This window comes from Podarcis filfolensis (genome assembly GCF_964270895.1).
Source record: "Podarcis filfolensis genome assembly, chromosome: 10".
NCBI classification, from domain to species: domain Eukaryota; kingdom Metazoa; phylum Chordata; class Lepidosauria; order Squamata; family Lacertidae; genus Podarcis; species Podarcis filfolensis.
In genome coordinates, this window is record NC_139612.1 from 2,054,389 (window position 1) to 2,074,242 (window position 19,854).

Below are 19,854 nucleotides of genomic sequence, written 5' to 3' on the forward strand. Positions count from 1 at the left end.
ATTTATTATCTCCCTTCTATTCCTTTATCTTCTCTATCCTGTGAAGACACTTCTGCCCAATAACAGGATTTGCCCAGTCAGTTAAAGCATGCCACAAACACATTTGAACCTTTGTACAGACTCTGCCCCTCAGGTCTCAATTCAAAGACCATAGCATCTCTCTCTCTCTCTCTCTCTCTCCAGGAAAGGAGGAATGCTGCACAATAACTGGGTTGCTCTTTGCCCCTGTTCCTGGGTACAGTGTGTGTACTCAGCGCTGGAGAGGAGCAGTTCTCTGTCTTCAGAGGAAAAGGCTCATTAAATGGCAAGTCACTGCCACAGTGGGAGAAGATAGCCTTGCTGGTGCTAGCCACTTTTTTGGACTCAAGTCCCAGTATGAGAGCACCAGCTATCCTGAAGGAATGCATCCGATCCCACACAAAGACAAGAAACAACTGGAAACCTAAACACTTTCAGCACATGGAACTCTTCTCTTGCTCCACCACATTAAGAAAGCAGCCATATGACTGGAAACACAATACAGGCGCCCCCCACTTACATGTGTTCTGCTTGCATGAAACCGTGTACACAAGCGGTGCTGGGAAACAATTAAACAATTCAATTCAAGCACAGAAATGGTGGGAGAGAGAACCCACCCACGAGGAGACCTTACCTGGAGCCCAAAGAGGATGTCAGTGAGGGCGGAGGAAGCCCCAAAGAGACTGGAGGCACAGCAGGGCTTTGTTTATGCTGCTCAGCTTCCCCGCCTAACAGCTGATAAGTGGGGTAGTGCAGCAGCAGCAGCAGCAGCCACCTCTTTCCCACGTGTCCTCCAGCCTCCTGCTGGTCCCAGAGGTTCAATTCTAGTTGTGGGTATTTTTGGATACAGCAGTTTTGGTATAGATTGGCAAAGAGGGTGTTTAAAGGGTATCCCCACTTTACTTATGCACGTGAGGCCCCAGGATGTAACCCCTGTGTAAGTGGGGGCTATACCTGTTCTGCATTTTCCACATTTCTAAGCAAACAAACATAATACAGTTAAGAAAAAAAAAGTTGTACTATGCTGTAGTACTATCCTTCCTGTGTTCAATCTGAGCCAATGCACTAACAGAAATGAAACTGAACTTAAAAGGGACAGTATTGTTTCCTCTTCCGCACAACTGAAAATTAATACACTGATATAATAGATGCAAGTGATGAATGTTTGCATCTATTACAAGTGATGAATACATCAATGTCTTTGTCTATATACATGCAACCAACACTGCAAGCGGAATTATTAATAAGAGAGTCAAAAACAATTAATTTTGTAAGGTGGATTTTGTGGGTGCACATTCACATTTCCCATCTATAATTGCAATAATCAATACAGACCTCAAAGCCAAGCCAACTTCTTTCTATGATATAAATTAATTTTGACCAAGTAAAAGAAGGCTATATCTAGTTATGAAATGGAAATATTATTACTAAGTGCCAGAAGCAAAACACACCTTCCAATTAATCAACTAAAACAGTGGTGGTAACCAACAAGCCATACGCCAAGTCCAGCAACGAGAGCATGCCATTCAATGCACATGAAAGCACCTTCTTCTGCGTATCATATTTCCCCCTGTAGTCCACTGAACCACGCAGGCAGAAGTGTGGCATGGAGGAGGCAGGCCCCCAATTATGTGCCACAAATGCCTTTACTTGTGCCATAGGTTGGCCATTCATGAACTAAAGAAGGGGTGGGGAACCTGGACTTGATCATTCCAGGCCAGGCTGTCTGGGGCTGATAGGAGTTGGAATTCTCCAGCATCTGGAAGGTCATAGATTCCCTACCTATGGAATAATCTATCATTACGATATAGTGTTTGTAGCCTTAATATAAAATGCATTTTCAGTGTACCTAAAAAACCATTTAAAAGAGGTTTAAGATCAGCTTTGGGTCCAAACATAAAAACCTTAACTTTTTACAGCTGACAATCGTACAACTTTCTCTGAATTTGTATCTGCTTTTTATGCAGAAGGTCCCAGATTCAATCCCTGGAGCCTCTAGCCAGGGCTGGGACAGAACACTGCCTGGAACCCCAGAGAGTTACTGTCAGTCAGGATAGACAATACTGAGATGAGCCAGTATAAGGAAGATTCTTATGTTTCTAACATAATGGCCAAATTATTTTATCCAAGTAACTCAGCACTCATTTTTTAAAAAGAACAAAACAAATAAGAAGTGATTTAAATGTATAAATGTGGATCCTACCATTTGCACCTACGGTTTTTGCTTGATTTTGGAAGGTTTTGGACCGAGTTCCATATTGCCCTGAATAGTGGCTTATCTGGGGGGATAATTCATTCCAAGTACCACTCTGAGTTGGATGGAGGTTTGCCTGGGTTTCTGCAGGGGGATTCAGACGCTGAGCCCAGGCCAAATCTAAGTCCTGAGGTTCTTCCTTCAGTTTTTCTCCTTCTTTGCCAACTCTCTGATATATTCTTCCAGTGCTGTCATTCAGTAATCTTCTCATCCCTGTAATTTGTTTTTTAATTTCCCGGCTTTCATCTCCTAGAGAAAACAGAGACACAGTTATCACAGTAAATTAGCAAAAATGGTAATGATACATGATACATATTACTACGTTTCAGAGGACTTTGAGGATGTCTACTTTCTGAAATGCATGCCGATTAGCATTGCACACACACATATGTATGCAGACAACTATTTTGTTGCCATGCATACTACGCAGATGTGATACTAAATACATGATCACCTACAACGTAGAGAGTATATGTTTGAGTCTGCATAAGAGTTAAAAAATATATGCACAGAACCATTTAAGTTAGTTCAAATTATCAAGTACAGTGGTACCTCGGGTTAAGAACTTAATTCGTTCTGGAAGTCTGTTCTTAACCTGAAACTGTTCTTAACCTGAAGGACCACTTTAGCCTGCTAAAGTGCTTTAGCCTGCTGCTGCCACAACGCCGCCAGAGCACGATTTCTGTTCTCATCCTGAAGCAAAGTTCTTAACCCGAGGTACTATTTCTGGGTTAGCGGAGTCTGTAACCTGAAGTGTATGTAACCCGAGGTACCACTGTATTGCTTCAATGCCACAGCTGTTGGGATGTACAGTAAGTGATAATAAAACAGTTTAATAAAACCTGCTTAAAATGTCATAGTTCATAAAAAGTAGTCTATTCTCATTACAAGAAACAAATGTAAATCACCTTTCTGGAGAGTCATTAAGGCTACTGCAAATGTAACAACGTGGAGTAAGAAGAACAGAGCCACAGGAGCCACACACTCCCCAAAATTGTGGGGCATTCAAGGGTTTTAATCAGGGTTAGCAAGTCAGATATAACACTGAACCTGGGCACAGGATTTATGAACATGAGGGGAAACAGTAGGCTCGTCCTTTAACACCACTTAATTTTACAACTGTACTGGCCCTTGGAAGTACCAGCAAAACACAGAGGACTAAAACCAATCCCTTCTACTCACCTACTGTGAAATCAAAGAGAGGTTATTTGCACTGAGCCTGGCCTAGACTCTGAAAGAGTTACCGTATTTTTTGCTCTATAAGACTCACTTTTTCCCTCCTAAAAAGTAAGGGGAAATGTGTGTGCGTCTTATGGAGCGAATGTAGGCTGCGCAGCTATCACAGAAGCTGGAACAGCAATAGGGATTGCTGCTTTCACTGCGCAGTGATCCCTCTTGCTGTTTTGGCTTCTGAAATTCAGAATATTTTTTTTTCTTGTTTTCCTCCTCCAAAAACTAGGTGCGTCTTGTGGTCTGGTGCGTCTTATAGAGCGAAAAATACGGTACTTGTTTGCACTGCTTACTGATTTACTGTATCAAGCTTGAGAACTTAGCCCCTCATAGGATCAATCCATAGCAGCGAGCTGTTAGTTCAAAGGAATTTTATAATGATGGAGAAGGTGGAATAACAACAAAATTAATAATAAAAGAAAATGTTACATTTTATTTAATACCTGCCTATTTAATATCCACAGACTAACGTATAGCCAGCCTCTGATACATAGCAATTCAGAATGTGAAAAGGAAAAATATATATGAAAAATGCCACTGTTTCTAATGACAACTCTGCACATTTAAAAACAATTATGTACTCGGCATCATCTGAGTATTAACTTTATTTATGACTGTGCTTATTTCACACTGAATGTGTGCATGTTTGGAGCAGAATGTTGCCATTTTGCCCACTGAGGCATGCAAATACATTTCATTAGCAGTAGGAAAAGTCTGTAGCAAACCCATCAAGCATTTTAAGCATGAGTGGAAATGGATATTGAAAACAGACACCATTCACATAAGATGAATTTTCTACACTGAAGTCACTTCCTTGCAGGACACATGCATTTTTCTCCACATACTTGGACTAAACAAACAAAATGCCAAAAGTCTAATCTTCTGCTTTCACAGCTTTTCACAGTGGCTGGTCAGCCTCCGGAACCTGATAGACGTGCTGGGGAAGATCTAGGGAGAAAAGAGTCTACTGTGATCTGCAGAAATCCATCATAAGCAGCATAAACACTGTTGAAGCAGAAATGAGCAGCCCTTCTGAGTCATATCTGGACCCTTTAATATATTATACTCCCTTTATTAATCTGCCCCCGTTACAATACTCTTTTTGTGGAGAGTACTGAACATGGATGGAGCTCTCAGCTAGATTGGACTCTATGGGGCTTTCCCTGGAAGATTCTGTGTGGGTGACAACAATACTACTCAGAATCTGTATAGCTCTTTCAACTATTCAAAGCACTTCACATACACTGTCTTCTGCAACAACCCTGTAAGGTAGGTCAGCAGTGTTATACCTATATTACCAATGTGCCTGAGGATGAGAGACAATGGCTTGCCTAAGGCCACCTAGGGCGTTCATAGCTGAGGCAAGAACACCAGGGACTTCCTAGATGGTGGCTCAGTTTCTTAGTGACTACGCTACACCGGCATGGGGCTGGAGGAGGTCTGCTCCTGGCAAATGAAACTGTGGCTTTGAGCTACATACTTGATGGCTCTGCCCTCTATTTGTGGCTATTATTGATTTGTTGTTTATTGTATTTTAATGTTTGTTGTGCGCTGCCCTAAACATTTTATTGGAAAGGTTATATATTTTAAAACCTGCATCTGGAGGCTGATCTGGTATTAATGAGGGCAAACAAGCTGAAGTTTAATGCAGATTAGATGTGGAGGCGCTGTTTGTTGAGATTTCTGCTCATCTGGATGAAGGTATGTATACAACCCATTTTGATTAGACAAATTCATGGAGCAGAGGGCTGTCAGTAACTACTAGCCACAATGGCTATGCTCTACCTCCAAAGCTGGAGACACAGCAATGCTTCCGAACACCAGTTGTTGGAAACCACAGGAAGGGAGAGTGTTCTTGTGCTCTTATCTGCTCACTGGTTTCCCACAAGCATGTGGTTGGCCACTGTGAGAAGAGGATGCTGGACTAGATGGCCCATTGGCTGGATCCAGCTTGCTATTTTCATGTCCTTATCTGCTTAGGAAGGGCAGAATAGTTATATTATCATAATCAGCATCACCACTGAACTAATGTGTGTTGTGCACAGCCCTTATGCAAACCTATATATGTCTGTCTATACAGGTTGAATATCATCTCAACGGTCAATTACACTGCCCATCTTAACTGGATTTGGCTTCAGTTTTAGTTGCCTCTAGCACTGTTTAGATTAGAACATTCACTACTTCGCCTGTTGTAAATGAAAAGAAGAAATATGGTTGCGGGTCATCAGCAAACTCTGTATGACCATTTCCAATGCTTGCATGTAGATGTTAATTAGCATGGGAGATAAAAATGAACTCTGTAGAACTGTAAATAAAATGGATGTGAAAGTGTTGGGCAAAAATCCCCCCACCTTTGCCCTCTGGAACTAACTCATGAGAGAGGAGTAGCAACCAGAGCACAGTATCTACAACTCCCATCCATGCCAGGCTATCCAGAAGGATAACACAGTCCATAGTACTGAAAGCTGTTGAGAGCTCAAAGATAATAAAAAGGGTCACAATCCCTCTATCTCTCTGGCAAATGTCATCAACCAGTACAACCAAGGAAGTCTCAGTCCTAAAAACATTGTTATCTAGGAATGTCCTGAAATGTGGTGCCTCTGCACCCTTTTAGATGCTTTGGCCAAGATTACCAATGTCCAATAGTTGGACAAATCTGAAAGGTCCTAGGAAGAGTTGTCCAACAACTTCCTTCAAGGCAGCATGGGCCATCCCCTCTCACAAGGTGGCATTAACCTCCCCTTTAGCTAGATGTTATCAGCCAAGGTGGCCAAGGGTCAAGCACACTAAAGGTAGGTCAAACCTTTCCAAGCACTATGTCACCCTCAGGCTGCAATAATTAAAAATGAGCTAAGCAATTGCAGCAAAATGGTGCTAAAAAAACTTCTGGTATTTGTACTGTTGTCAACCAGAAGTACAAGTCAAAGCAGAAGACATTGATTTTTACCTGGAAAATGCTTGGCAAATAATTAACAGTGGGCTGTACCAGGAGTTCCAATTCATCTCCCAGTTATCCAAATGTGTGAGCCTACTCAGTTATCTGGGAAAAGGCTCAACTGGATGACACTGAGCAGACACTGTGTCAGAGAAGACTTCTATTCTCCATCAGCCTTCAAATGGGTCTAGTCAGATTCATTCTGCATCTTCTTCCACTTGCATTCAAGTTGTCTTTGCAACTGTTTCATCACCACAAGCTCCCCAGAATACCAAGGGTCAGATCAATACAATATTATGTATAGTAGCAATTGTGTCTGTTAACAGAGCCACTTCAGCATTCCACAGATCAAAGAGAGCACAGCAAAACTGCCAGCCCTTTTGGCTGGAAAGTATAGTGGTGGAACTATAAGGAAACCACCTTGCTCCATCAGTTTCCAAAGGCAAACCAATCTAAATGGGCTCCTATCCCTACAAGGAATCAGAAGCACCAACAGCTTAAGCCACCTGCGGGTATGGGGCGGTATGCAAATTGAATAAATAAATAAAAATAAATTAAATAAACAGCTTAAACTCAGTGGCCTATGCTGGTAAAATCTTTCTTACAGAGCTCCATAGGAGAGCTGGTGAAATAGACCAAACTAATGTACAAACTAATGTACAGAACATGTTTTAACACTGTGAAGTAGTGCCTAGTATCGTAAGGTAGTTCCCAACACATCTGGTAACGCCTTTGTCAGGGAACCCTCCCATGCACTATTTACTCTGACAGGTAAATGCTTCCTTGTATCTATTATTCAGCAAGAAGAGCCTTATTTCCAAAATGTCACCTTAAGCAGAACAGAACTACAATACAATTCAGTGCCAGAACAACGGTTTTGCATGCACCAGGCCCCAGGTTTAATCTCCAGCATCTCCAGAGTCAGCTGGGGAAAACTTCTGCCTGAAGACCTGGAAAGCCACTGCCAGTCAGTGTAGGCAATACTGAGCTAAATGGACCAATGACTTGACTCAGTCTAATGGACCAATGGGCTGACTCCTATGTTCCTTCCAATGAGTGTTCTGTGTAGTTAGAATCATTGCTCTATTTATTTCTCATTAGAGGAATTGAACATGGTTACTCTGACCCTGATTAATTTTGTTGATCATTCCCTATTTTGGAGAAGTGTACTGTATAATTGGATACCAGTGTTGCCTTCTCTTCCACCAAGGATACCAGAACATTGCTGATCTCCTTGAATAATATTTGCAGGCCAGTTCATAGCATTTCAAGGCCTGAAGATGTTCAACATGCACAGAAGCCTCAATACAGGCTTCCTTCCACAAGTAGGAAATTTAGCAATAAAAAACACAATATTCATCTTTTTAATAGTATCATTGACACAGCAATTTACCAATAATTAAGTCAAAAGAAATAAATAAAAATTAAAAAATTGTCCCATAGCACCTTAGAGTGTCCCATAGCACCTTAGAGTGAAGAATATGAAAGCTTATACCCACAACAAATACGGGACAATTTTTTGATTTTTATTTATTTCTTTCGACTGCGTCAGACCAAGATGGCTACCTACCTGAACCAATAATTAAGGACAGTGAACTTTTTTACATTGGGGTCCACATGATATGCCTACTACATACAGTGGTACCTCGGGTTAAGTACTTAATTCGTTCCGGAGGTCCGTTCTTAACCTGAAACTGTTCTTAACCTGAAGCACCACTTTAGCTAATGCGGCCTCCTGCTGCAGCCACGCCGCCGGAGCACGATTTCTGTTCTCATCCTGAAGCAAAGTTCTTAACCTGAAGCACTATTTCTGGGTTAGCGGAGTCTGTAACCTGAAGCGTATGTAACCTGAGGTACCACTGTAATTTGGAATTTGGTCCCAAGATTTCAGAAAATAGTGTGTGTTTGACCCAACACTTACATAAGCAATTGTAGCTATTAAAAGAGAAGATGAAAGTAAATTTAATAATATGGACTGCTAATTTTTTTCTGATTGACTATGGTTAAAAATATTGTTTTTAGGACAATGTGCTTTGAGGGTACACATCCTATACCCATTTACTTGGGAGTAAACCTCACTGTATGAGGGACGCGGGTGGTGCTGTGGTCTAAACCACTGAGCCTCTTGGGCTTACCGATCAGAAGGTCGGCGGTACTAATCCCCATGATGGGGTGAGCACCCTTTGCTTGGTCCCAGCTCCTGCCAACCTAGCAGTTCGAAAGCACGCCAAAACAAAGTGCAAGTAGATAAATAGGTACCACTCCTGCGGGAAGGTAAATGGCGTTTCCGTGCGCTGCTCTGGTTTCAGTGTTCTGTTGCGCCAGAAGCGGCTTAGTCATGCTGGCCACATGACCTGAAAAACTGCCTGCGGACAACGCCGGCTCCCTCAGCCTGTAAAGTGAGATGAGCGCTGCAACCCCAGAGTCATTCGCGACTGGACTTAACTGTCAGGGGTCCTTTACCTTTTTACCTTTTTAAACCTCATTGTACTTTATAGGATTTACTTCCAAATAAACATGTATAGAATTTCACGATCATTTACACTATATAGCCCTTCCCTACCACAAGCCCACTTCACTCATTTTATTCTGGCAAAATGAAGTTATTGGTCTACCAAAATCTAATTCATCAAAACAAAAATGTAGTAAAACACACAGACACCTGCACTACAGCATATTTCAGTCCCACTTTATATCAGCCATAAACATCTCTGCTTTCTGCACTTCTTCAAAATAAATTCACATTGAAGACTGCACACAGTGTAGCATTCAGTTTTATGAAACTATAAAGTTCTTCATTGTTAATTACACAGATAAATGTCTCATCACACATTTGGTTGCATAATTAGTTTTCTACATTAACCTTTCAAAAGCAGAATCTCAATTGCAAGTTTAAAACCATTGTAAAAATTGTTTACAACAGACCCATGTTTCCCTGTGCTTCTGGAAAGCAATGCATTCCACAGAAGGCAGAGGAAAGCAATAGAAGCATGATGACTCTTAAGAACTTTTAGCAATGGAGGGAAGTTGATAGCTCTATGGAGTCTTTTTTGGGAGACAAAAATCTGAAACCCATTAAAGAAAGTAAAATAAATTCACACCTTGCCATGCTATGCCAAAATAACCCTTAACCCTATGGACAAAGCCAAAGGCCTACCACAAGCGACGTAAAAAAAGATGCTTCAAATGTTAAAACCACAAACAGACAACAGAACCAATGCACCTTTGTGGGTTTGCATAACAGATTCAGAAATGTTTATCTACCCCCATATCTTACCATGCCGCTGATGGCACAGTACGTGAGTCTCTGGTGACAGTCACACTTTCTCCAACACAGCCATTTTACCAGGCCCAGCAGGGGACTTTGTGAGACCACTGCACAGCACAACATTGGAGGGAAGTAGCTCATGTGTAGCTGCTGCCCCACTTGAAGGATCCGTGTGGCAGCAATGAATGAAATTAAATAATTCTGTTTACAGCAGTGAGGCACTGAATTCTGCAGTGTCTGATTCTTCTCCATAGGAGAACTTAAGCACTTTTATGGTTAACTGTTTAAAATCTTTGGCATTAAGCAATAAATATGTTTTATAAGATGGATCAAGAGCAGCTAGGATTCTTCTGCATTACAGCAGGTATGAGCACTTGAACTATAGGGGGTCAGAATCATAGTAGGGGCAATCATGACAGTTATGAGCAATTCACTGATAAAGTCCTATCAAGCTTCAGTTAGGAAGACAACAATATTTCATTATTTTCTTTACACATTTTGGACAGCTGATTTAATTTAATTTGGCTGTGGTTAAGATAAGTGCCATGTTTGCAGAGGTGAAGGGACATTATATTAAGACAACACATTAATCCCACCCATGGCCAAAGCAAAACCAAACAAATAGTGGCTTCCTGGAAATTGAATTTCTGTTATCCAGATGTCAAAGATGTAATGCCCCAATTACACAAACTATTGCCAGTGAAGCATGCCAGCAAATATGCAATGTAAATGGGTTGAGCACAGAGCTGCAAACTACATAGTCAGCATCTTGTTCTCTGGGTGAGTGATAATTAGCATTGTGGGTAGACACTAATAAACATTTATGTCTCAAATTACAGCATTTTTAGCAAATGTTAATAAAAGATATGCTGGCAATTGGCAAAATAGAAAGACATTTCAAAAGAACATCCTATAAAACAATGGCAAGTACTTCCTATAGGCATGCAGTAATTATCACCCACCCACATGCTTGGTGCCACAAATGTGCCATTTAGAAATTAATCAACGTGAGAACATACCTAAATAAAATTGTTGCGCTTCTTTGGCCTCCCCATTAACATCATTACTATAGTCAGGGATCTTGTATGCCTCATGGTGATAATCTGGAATTAAAAATAGGGAGATGAATTAGAATTCAAGTGATCTGGAAAAAAATGAACACTGAATACGATGTTACAATTTTGTCTCATAATCTCCCAATGTATCTGCTTTTTTATTCCATGCACATCTGATCAGTCAATGAAAACGTGCTCTGTGTCAGCCCTCCCTAAAAACAAATAAAGCCCTCTGCTTTTGCTGAAGGCACTTAACCAAAATATTTTCCATATTTCAGCAAACAGCTATGTCTGGGGGTTCACTTGTGGTGTTCATTTTCACAATAAATTAATATAGCAGACACCAACTATCTGGAGTGTTGTCTTTTGCTGTGTCTTTCAGAATGCATGGGAGATTTTGACAGAAATGAAAAGTGTGCCATCCTTACAGACAAATAGAAATTTGTAAGTCTTGCCTGATGACAAAATTAGTGGGAAGCTCAATGAATAACCTTTTAGCTCTTTGGCCTTTTATCTGGGAAGGTTGCCAATGAATTCTAACGGGAACAGATCAGGCTCTACGAATGGAAATTAATAAAAAAATTCAAATAAAACTGAATACATACAATGAATGTGGAAGCTCCCTTTTTAATCACAACTACATAGTGAATAAGTAATAATACCTATGCAGGCACAAACAGGCAGGTATATGCAAGCAGAAAAAAAGGAATTATGGCAGGCATTTATAGGAAGACTATATTCCTGGCTTTTGTTTCTGACCCTACTGCTAGCACACTCTGTCCTTAGGCTTGCAGTTGACAGATTAAATATTCAGAAATAAGGAATCTTCAGTAACAGTGGAGTCTGGTATAAGGAATATCCATTACATCCAATGGAAGTGTGATCTAATGTCAGAACAAAACTAGTTTATTGACAATCTATCTCCTCTATGCAAAAATATCAGAGAAATCGAATGATGGGTCCCTAATCCCTGCTCTCATCAGCAAAGATTAGTGGTGACTGGGATAGTTCAGACAGTAGAGCATGAGACTCTTTAATCTCAGGGTCATGGGTTCAAGCCCCCCCCCCACTGAGACTAGATGACCTGACCCTTGTAGTCCCATTCAACCCTACAATTCTATCATTCTATGACTGAGTTTGCCTTGAGTGACTACTCAAGATGTTTACTTATGGAGGAGACACCACCTTTTGCATGTTTGTTCTTCTCTCTGCTATAGACCAGGAGGTTCACAAACTTCGTTGCACTGAGTCTCTTCAAAGTAAGAAAACAACTAGACAGATGGTTCTTCTAGCAGGGCTCACACTTGTCCTCAGTTCAGAGGTCAGCAATCAAAAAATGATTGAGGGTGTTAGTCTGCATGAACTCACAGAATGCTTTGAAGTCTCTGTGAGACAGACCCTAGGGAATAAAAGGGTTACACAAAAGAGCTATCGTCCTCATAGGAGTGATCACAAACACAAGGGATAAGGCATTACAAATCTAGCACATTACATTAAATTATTGGCACTTAGCCTGCTGGCCCAACCAAGACAAGCAGTCTTGGGCCAACCCAGGCCCATCTAACACTTTAAAAACCATTGCTGTAAACCAAGGGAGGGTCACGGGAGAGAAGGGGGTCTAAAGGTGCACAATGACACCCCAAGATAAAAAAGGCCACAGCAGAAATAGAGAATATGAGCTACATAAGGGAAAGACAAAGAGTGGTATACCCCGAGTTCAAATCCTACTTCAGCAATCTATTCACCTGGGGGGGGGGGTGCTTTAGGCAAGACACTACCTGCCAACCTCAGCCTTTCATCCATGGCAATAAGGGATGTTGTAAGAGTCTAGGAGAAAGACTACATAAACTCCAGCTCTTATTAAGTTCTAGGAATAAGAAAGTGTAAAATTAATTCTGGACACGTTTACTAAGAAGTCAGTCCCACTGCCTTCAAAGGAAATGATTTCCAAGTGAGAATGCAAAAACTGACAGCCTAACTCATTTTTACAGCCTAATCCTAAGCACATTTTTGCAACAGGATTTATGTGGTCTTAGGGAAGTGTTATGCACAAAAGGAGATGTATATATTTACAGATCCCAGGGTCCCTGGAATTGATGGTTTCTTCTGTTCCCTGCCTGAAATAACCACGCTGTTATTCTTTAGTATCAAAATGCCCATCATTAGGGTGCCACGGGCATACACAGAGGTGGGGAGCTGCACTGCAAGGGCCACTAAGGGATGAGTACCTGCTTATGCTATTCCTGCCACTGAGGGCTGAGTCACCAGAGTCAGCGTCCCCAAAGCCAGGATTTTACATTTCCTTATTACAAACTCATGCAAACCACTCAGCTTATGTGAAAGAAAATCAACAGATGCACTTGAGGACACCACCATGGTAGTGGTAAACCTGCCCTTCGCTGATGGGAGTTCCAGCCAGTGCAAGTCCTGCCTGCTTGAAGAGCTGCTCCTTCATCTACATCGTCTCATGGTGGTTGTTTCTTCATCACACTAGCGTGTACCACAGGGGTCACCAACCCAATGCCTGCAGATACCACGGCACCCACAAGGTTTTAACTGGTGAGCTCTCTTTTTAAAAAAGAAGTAAGTCTCTTTCTTCCCTAGAAAGTAAGTTATGGGACAAAATGTGAATGTACCTTCTAAACAATTTCTGTGAAATGGCAGTGAGTGTGGTGTGGCCACTTTGTACATTTTTCCTGGTACTAAGAAATGTTCTCTGTTGTTAGACAGAAACAGCATCACTTGGTGGGGGGGGAGAGGGGGGGTTCTACACAATGAAGGGCAGTAGGACAGAGCCAGGCCTGTGCAGAGCTTGTCTGAGGCCTGGGGCAGGAGTCTTGTCCATGAGACGCTCTACACTAGTACACAGTAATGCAGGTCCATATTTTAGTATTGAAGGCCTGCCGTGAATACAGTTACACCCATTAAGTCTCTGGGCAGCTGGGAAGCCCAGAGCATTCTTGGCAATGCAGCATAAGCCCATTAGGCCCCTGGCAGGACCCCCGGGTATACTTAGCTCTTTGAGGCCCAGGGCAGGAGTACCCAGTTGCCCCCCAACCCTCTGTACGGGCCTGGAAAAAGCTAGTTTCCCATAGTAAGTGGAATGTCTCCAAGGGTAGCTGCCCCCCTTATTTTGTGTTGTGCCATGCTCCCCATGGCAGCCATTTTGTGTTATGCCTTCCCCCACCCCAGCAGTTATTCTGTGGCTGGCATCCCAGAACTCTCTCAAAATTCAAAAATTGTGTCCACTGGTCCAAAGAGGGTGGCTATCCCTGGTGCAACAGAACGTTGGGAACTGGGTTTTAGACAAGAGAAACAGAGCGACCAGATCCATTACTTGAATCATGCTAGACAGGAGCACATGATCCATTCAGCCATTTGCCCTGGGGAGAAAGGAATGGAACTAAGAGTCTGCACTATGTTCACAATTTCTAGCTTTCACCAAGGCAATATGGATTGCTAAACTCTAAATGCAATTTTGAAATGAAGATTTAATATTACAATAAGTGACCACACAGCCCCTGAGCCAAATGCAATACACAATATAGTCTTCCTTGGCTAGGAAACATGCCTGCACTGACAAAAATATAACAAGTAACTACAGTTTGTCCTCCAAAAGTTCAGAACAGACTCTTCTGTTTTTTAGATTTTAAAATAAATTAATGCTTCTACTTGAAATTATTATTAGATTTAGGGCCTGGTTCAAGATTCTAAATATCTGGGCATGCGGACACCACTGGTCTCTCTAGCTGAATGTAATACAGGAGGCACCATACAGTATCCTAATATATCAAAATCACAATGCACTATGCACTGACTGCACAACCTCCATTCATTCCAATTGGGCTCATGTAGCATCCAGTGTTCCCACTGAAACTAATGCTATGCTAACCTGATATTGGCGAGAGTCACAATCATATACAATTAATTGAAGAAGGAGTTCCAGGACGGCAGAGTACTACAGATACTATAAACTTGGTTGAATTCCAGATAATCTTCTAGCATTTATATCATTTTGTCCCTAATCAGATACAATAAATAAAATGTGAGCCTCCTGAACATCATGGGACGCGGGTGGCGCTGTGGGTAAAACCTCAGTGCCTAGGACTTGCCGATCGTATGGTCGGCGGTTCGAATCCCCACGGCGGGGTGAGCTCCTGTCTTTCGGTCCCAGCTCCTGCCCACCTAGCAGTTCGAAAGCACCCCTAAGTGCAAGTAGACAAATAGGTACTGCTTTATAGCAGGAAGGTAAACGGCGTTTCCTTGTGCTGTGCTGGTGCTGGCTCGCCAGAGCAGCTTCGTCACGCTGGCCACGTGACCCGGAAGTGTCTCCGGACAGCACTGGCCCCCGGCCTCTTAAGTGAGATGGGCGCACAACCCTAGAGTGGGACACGACTGGCCCGTACGGGCAGGGGTACCTTTACCTGAACATCACCAATTTGTAAAATGGCTTGTTTCTTACACTGTTACTTAGAGACCACATTCTCCAGGTTTATGAAGTTTAACCTCCAAGTTCATCTGGGTGTCAGAGACATTCTCAATGATTTCCCCCACACCTGTGGAACTCACGTCCTCTGCATTAATTATGAGTCTGAGAAGACTTGCAATACCTTCTCTTCGCTGGGACAAGTGCTAATCCTTTACTCTATCCCTTGGGCTGGGTTTCAATAATAAAAAAGATTCATATTATAATACTTAAGAAGGTTCACTAGACTTTATGCTTCAAACAATGCAACAGAAGACAATAAGGGTGTATGATTTATGACTCAAGCAATGAGACTGACAGGCAATACCAACAGACAAGACTCAACACACAGTCATTTCAGGGGAAGTTTCAGCAAAGATTTATGCCACCCTTTTGGCATAATTCTGACATTGATCCACCATACGCAGTTCTTTCTGGTGTGGCAACCATTCATGTGATTTTTTTGCTCGTTTCCAACCTGTGCTGGTACTGCAGTTTAACATGTCCTCGGAACCTTTATCTTAAGCCCAGACTCCATGAGCAGTAATCACATTGAATGTTTAAAATAGTTGTTTTTAACTGTTTTTACCTATAATTTAATTGTTTTATTCTTTTTGTAAACTGCTCTGAAGCTTTTTTTACAATCAAGCAGTGTATAAATGTTATGAAAATAAATACAAACATATAAAATTGTCAAAGTATCAAGGAGGACTATGCATAACATTCAATTAAGTTTTACTCAGAGGAGATATATTGAAATTAATGGACCTAACTTAGTCACAGTCATTAATTTAAATAGATCTACTCTAAGTAAAACTTAGGTGAATACTACCCTACCCAACTACTGTGTCAAAATAGGAAATCAGTACTATATCCAATACAAATAAATCATGAACAGTTTGAGTCACATGAGTGTTAAGTTTAAAAGCTGTAATATATACTAAACTTCACATAATATAATAATTAGCAGTATCCTCTGTCATACTCTCCTTTCCCTGGGATATTATAGTCCAGGGCCTATCAGATCCATGACAGCAAACAAGACTTCTCTGTATTCCTGATGTTATGATTCGAGCAGAAGGAACAGGCCTATTGCTAAGGAAACACCAACTAGGGAAACATCAACCACAGTGGAAACAAATCCTCATATCAGTCAAATAAAAACAACAGCTCAGAAGTGTCAGATGAACCACACACTTTCTAAAATTGTAAATTTTAAAACTGCTTTGTGCACCATCTACTTATTTTTTTTTAATCAAAACATACACGCTTCAATAGGGAAAAGAAACCATTTGTAGAACTGGAGGTCAGATAAAATGCTATGTTGAATATTTTAACCCCTGAGCACTGAACGTAATTTGCATTTACTTCTTATTGCTGAGGACTTATTTGATTGAATCTTATCTTATGGAAACGTATGCGTTCAGCTACTTTTATATACTATAACTTAAGTATAGTTGAAAGGCAAGAAGTTCTGAAACAAATCAGTCCAATTTTCACTGTGTGACAGTTCCCTTACATTAGTCTTTGCTTGTTACTGTCCAACAGTACAGCAATCACGCTATAAGCACAACCCTTTGGTTAAAAAAGTAAACTTCAAGAATGTGTTGCCATAGGCTTAAAAAAGAGAGAAAACCGACTTCCGGTTTGGGACTTCCGGTTTGGGATCGCGAGCAGCAGGGAGCGCAGAAAAGTCGCTGCGGGCTTTTCTGAGTTTCACGGGGGCTTGGGGGAGACGCAAGGGCACTGCGACCCCCGAAAATCTCAAGGCGGGCGTTCTTGAGGGATAAGCTACCAAGCGGCGTTGGCGGAGTCTCGGAGTTCTTTTCGAGTTTTTTTTTTTAAAAAGCTTGAAGACGACGGGACTGAGAAACGCGAATGGTAAGCTCTGCGGACCCCGTGAAATGATGCCTCTTAGCTCCCACTGATAAGCGACAAATCTCCACAAACTACCTAACAGGACCCCCCAAAATATAAGGAACTTATTAAGGAACTTAATTGCTTAATATCAGGGGGGTTCAAGGCGAAAATAAGTTACTTAAGGAGCCCTACCTGATTTCAGTGCAAAATGGCGCGGGACACCCAGTCGTGAGAGAAAGGAAAGAAAATGGAGAATTACCGGCTATAGAGGAGAGAGAAGAGAAAGTCCTCGACAGTTCCACCAAAACGAGGCAAATGGAATTTAAACGGCGGATGACAATTTAATCAAATACGTGAACCTGCAGAGGCTTTGAACCTTCTTTTGAGAGGAGAAAAAGTTGGAAAAACTGTGAAAGAAATAGGAAAGACACAACGGAGTGGAAGGGAACTTTCTGGAACTACAGGGTCCCTCTGTAAGAGACAGTTTGAGTAAATAATAGATTGGAGTAAAGACCAGAACAAAGACTCTACACCTCTCTAGGCACGTTCTGGATATTTTTTTTTCTAACTTCTCTTGCGTCTGGAAGAGTTTAAATAAAGAAGGAGAACTGAGTTAAGAGACGGAAGGACTCTAGAGGGGTAATATAGAAACTTGGAAGGATAAGTTGGATTCTGAAAGAGCCATCTCAGGGTTGAAAAACAATTTGAAATATAAAAGGACAAGCTGGACTTTTGTCCCTGTTAGGAATTATTTGTGCCTATCTTCCCTTTTTGAAATCGGTGGATTATAAACTCAACTACCGACCTAAACTAAAGGGTCGGAGGTTGGAGCAGCTTCCGGAATTTCCCCCCCTCCTCATTCGATAGACAATATTAATGTGGACTTAACTAACAAGTGGCAGAAGAGCCTCAGACCCCGGGACATAAAGTGCAATTAATTTGAACAATCTACATAGTATTATTGAGGCTGGAAATTGGACTTACTCTCCTGGAGTGGACGTAAATATCGGATATAACCAACTAATTAATTTCTTTTTCTGGACTCTAATCTTCACCTCTCTTTTTTTATTTTGTGTGTTGTGATTGTAACAACTCATATCTAAGGTGTACTGGTTCATTGGTATATATTGTGTCATAACATTGGACCAAGTGCCTTGCTGTGGTCTGGCTTAGTGAGAAAAGAGAAAAGAGGTTGATAATCCGGGGCATAAAGTAAGATTTGTAGTAGAGGTTAAAAAGAGTAAACCCAGAGGAACAACCGAAGGTAAACTTTAGATTGTGCGCCCTCTAGGGGAGAGGAGATATATTGTGAGTCTTTAGAGAATAACAAAAACAGAGAAGGCAAAATGTCGGGTAAAAATGGAAAGAAAGTAGGGGGAACACCCTCTGAAAGGAAAGTATCCAGACAGGAGGAGATCAAAGATCTGGATATCCTCTGGTTAAAAATCAAAGACGAATTTAGACAAAGGGAGATACATATGGAAAAAAAATTAGAAGAGATAAATGATTCTATAGATAAAAAAATAGAAGGAGTAGTAGGTGAATTATCAATTAGAATCAAAGATCTTTCGGTACGATCAAAAACCCTGGAAGAATCAAATAAAAGGATGCAAAAGGAGATAAGAGACCATAGAAAGGAAACAGAAAAGATTAAAGACGAAATAGGAGAAATGAATAGAAATCAAGATCAGATATTGGACAACTTAGCGATGATTGAAATGAAACAGAAACAATTAAACTTAAAGTTCAGGGGGGTAGGTGAAGAAGTAAATGAAAACATCAGAGAAAAAATGATAATAGAAATTGCTAGATGGTTAAATATGAAAGGGGAGGAGGTGGCATACTCGATTGAGAATGCCTTCAGAATAAAAACTAAAACTAAGCAGTTAAGACTAAAGAATGCACCAGGAGATTGTATAGTTATCTTCAACTCGATAGAAATGAAGAACCTGATCCTAAAAATGAGCTACCAAAAGAGGTTAATTATTGATGGTAAATCAATTATCATATATAAGGAAATACCGATCAGACTCCTACGCAAGAGAGAAGGTTATAGACAGTTGACTAGTGCATTAAAAAAGAATAATATACAATACCGGTGGGAATTCCCTGAGGGGATTTCCTTCTACTACAAGGATAAAAGGTTCAAGATGGCAGAAATTCAGGAGATGAATAAGTTCTTGCGTAGGTATGAAAAAGAGCTAGGAAAAGTAGAAGAAAGATATGAGGTAGCAGGAGGAAAAAGAAAGAAAAATGAGTTGGAGAAAGGGAAAGAGGATAGCGCCAGGGAAGGAGAGTCAGACGACGAAGAAGAGGAGGAGTTAAGTAAGGAAGAGGAAGAGGAAGAACAGGAAGGGTACGAAGAAAGCAAAAACAACTAAAGGCAACTTATTAGCTGGGACTTAACGGGAAAATGGTTAATACAATGAACCTGAAAATATTATCGTGGAATGTGAACGGTTTGAATGAAAAATCCAAAAGGAATAAAATAGTGAATGTGTTGAAAAAGAAAAATTTAGATGTAATCTGTCTTCAAGAGACACATGTAATTAAAAAACACAGACATATTTTGACACAGAACAAACTAGGGGTGGAATTCACGAATTGTATAAATGAAAAGAAAAAAGGTGTGGTGACATATATAAAAGAAAAATGGGAACCTAAACTGATCTGTAAAGATGAAGAAGGTAGGATCTTAGGGGTGCAAATCAATTTCCAGGGAGAAAAAATAAATGTGATAAATGTCTATGCTCCGAATTCGAAGAAATT

The 19,854-nt window shown here is 41.0% G+C and overlaps 1 protein-coding gene across 3 annotated transcripts in view; it reads right to left on the reverse strand.

The window, feature by feature from the left end:
• BEND7 (BEN domain containing 7) overlaps positions 1-19,854 on the reverse strand; it is a 67,022-nt gene that overhangs the window by 39,365 nt on the left and 7,803 nt on the right. The window contains exons 1-3 of one of the 3 annotated variants that reach the window (XM_083575306.1): positions 11,252-11,294; positions 10,725-10,808; positions 2,222-2,521 (exon numbers count right to left, since the gene is read on the reverse strand). In XM_083575306.1, coding sequence (XP_083431432.1) covers positions 2,222-2,483 — 262 coding nt within the window. In that variant the 5' untranslated portion in view covers positions 2,484-2,521; positions 10,725-10,808; positions 11,252-11,294. Of the gene's footprint in view, positions 1-2,221; positions 2,522-10,724; positions 10,809-11,251; positions 11,295-19,854 lie in introns of those variants that run through there. The other 2 variants (XM_083575304.1, XM_083575305.1) reach the window with 2 other exon arrangements.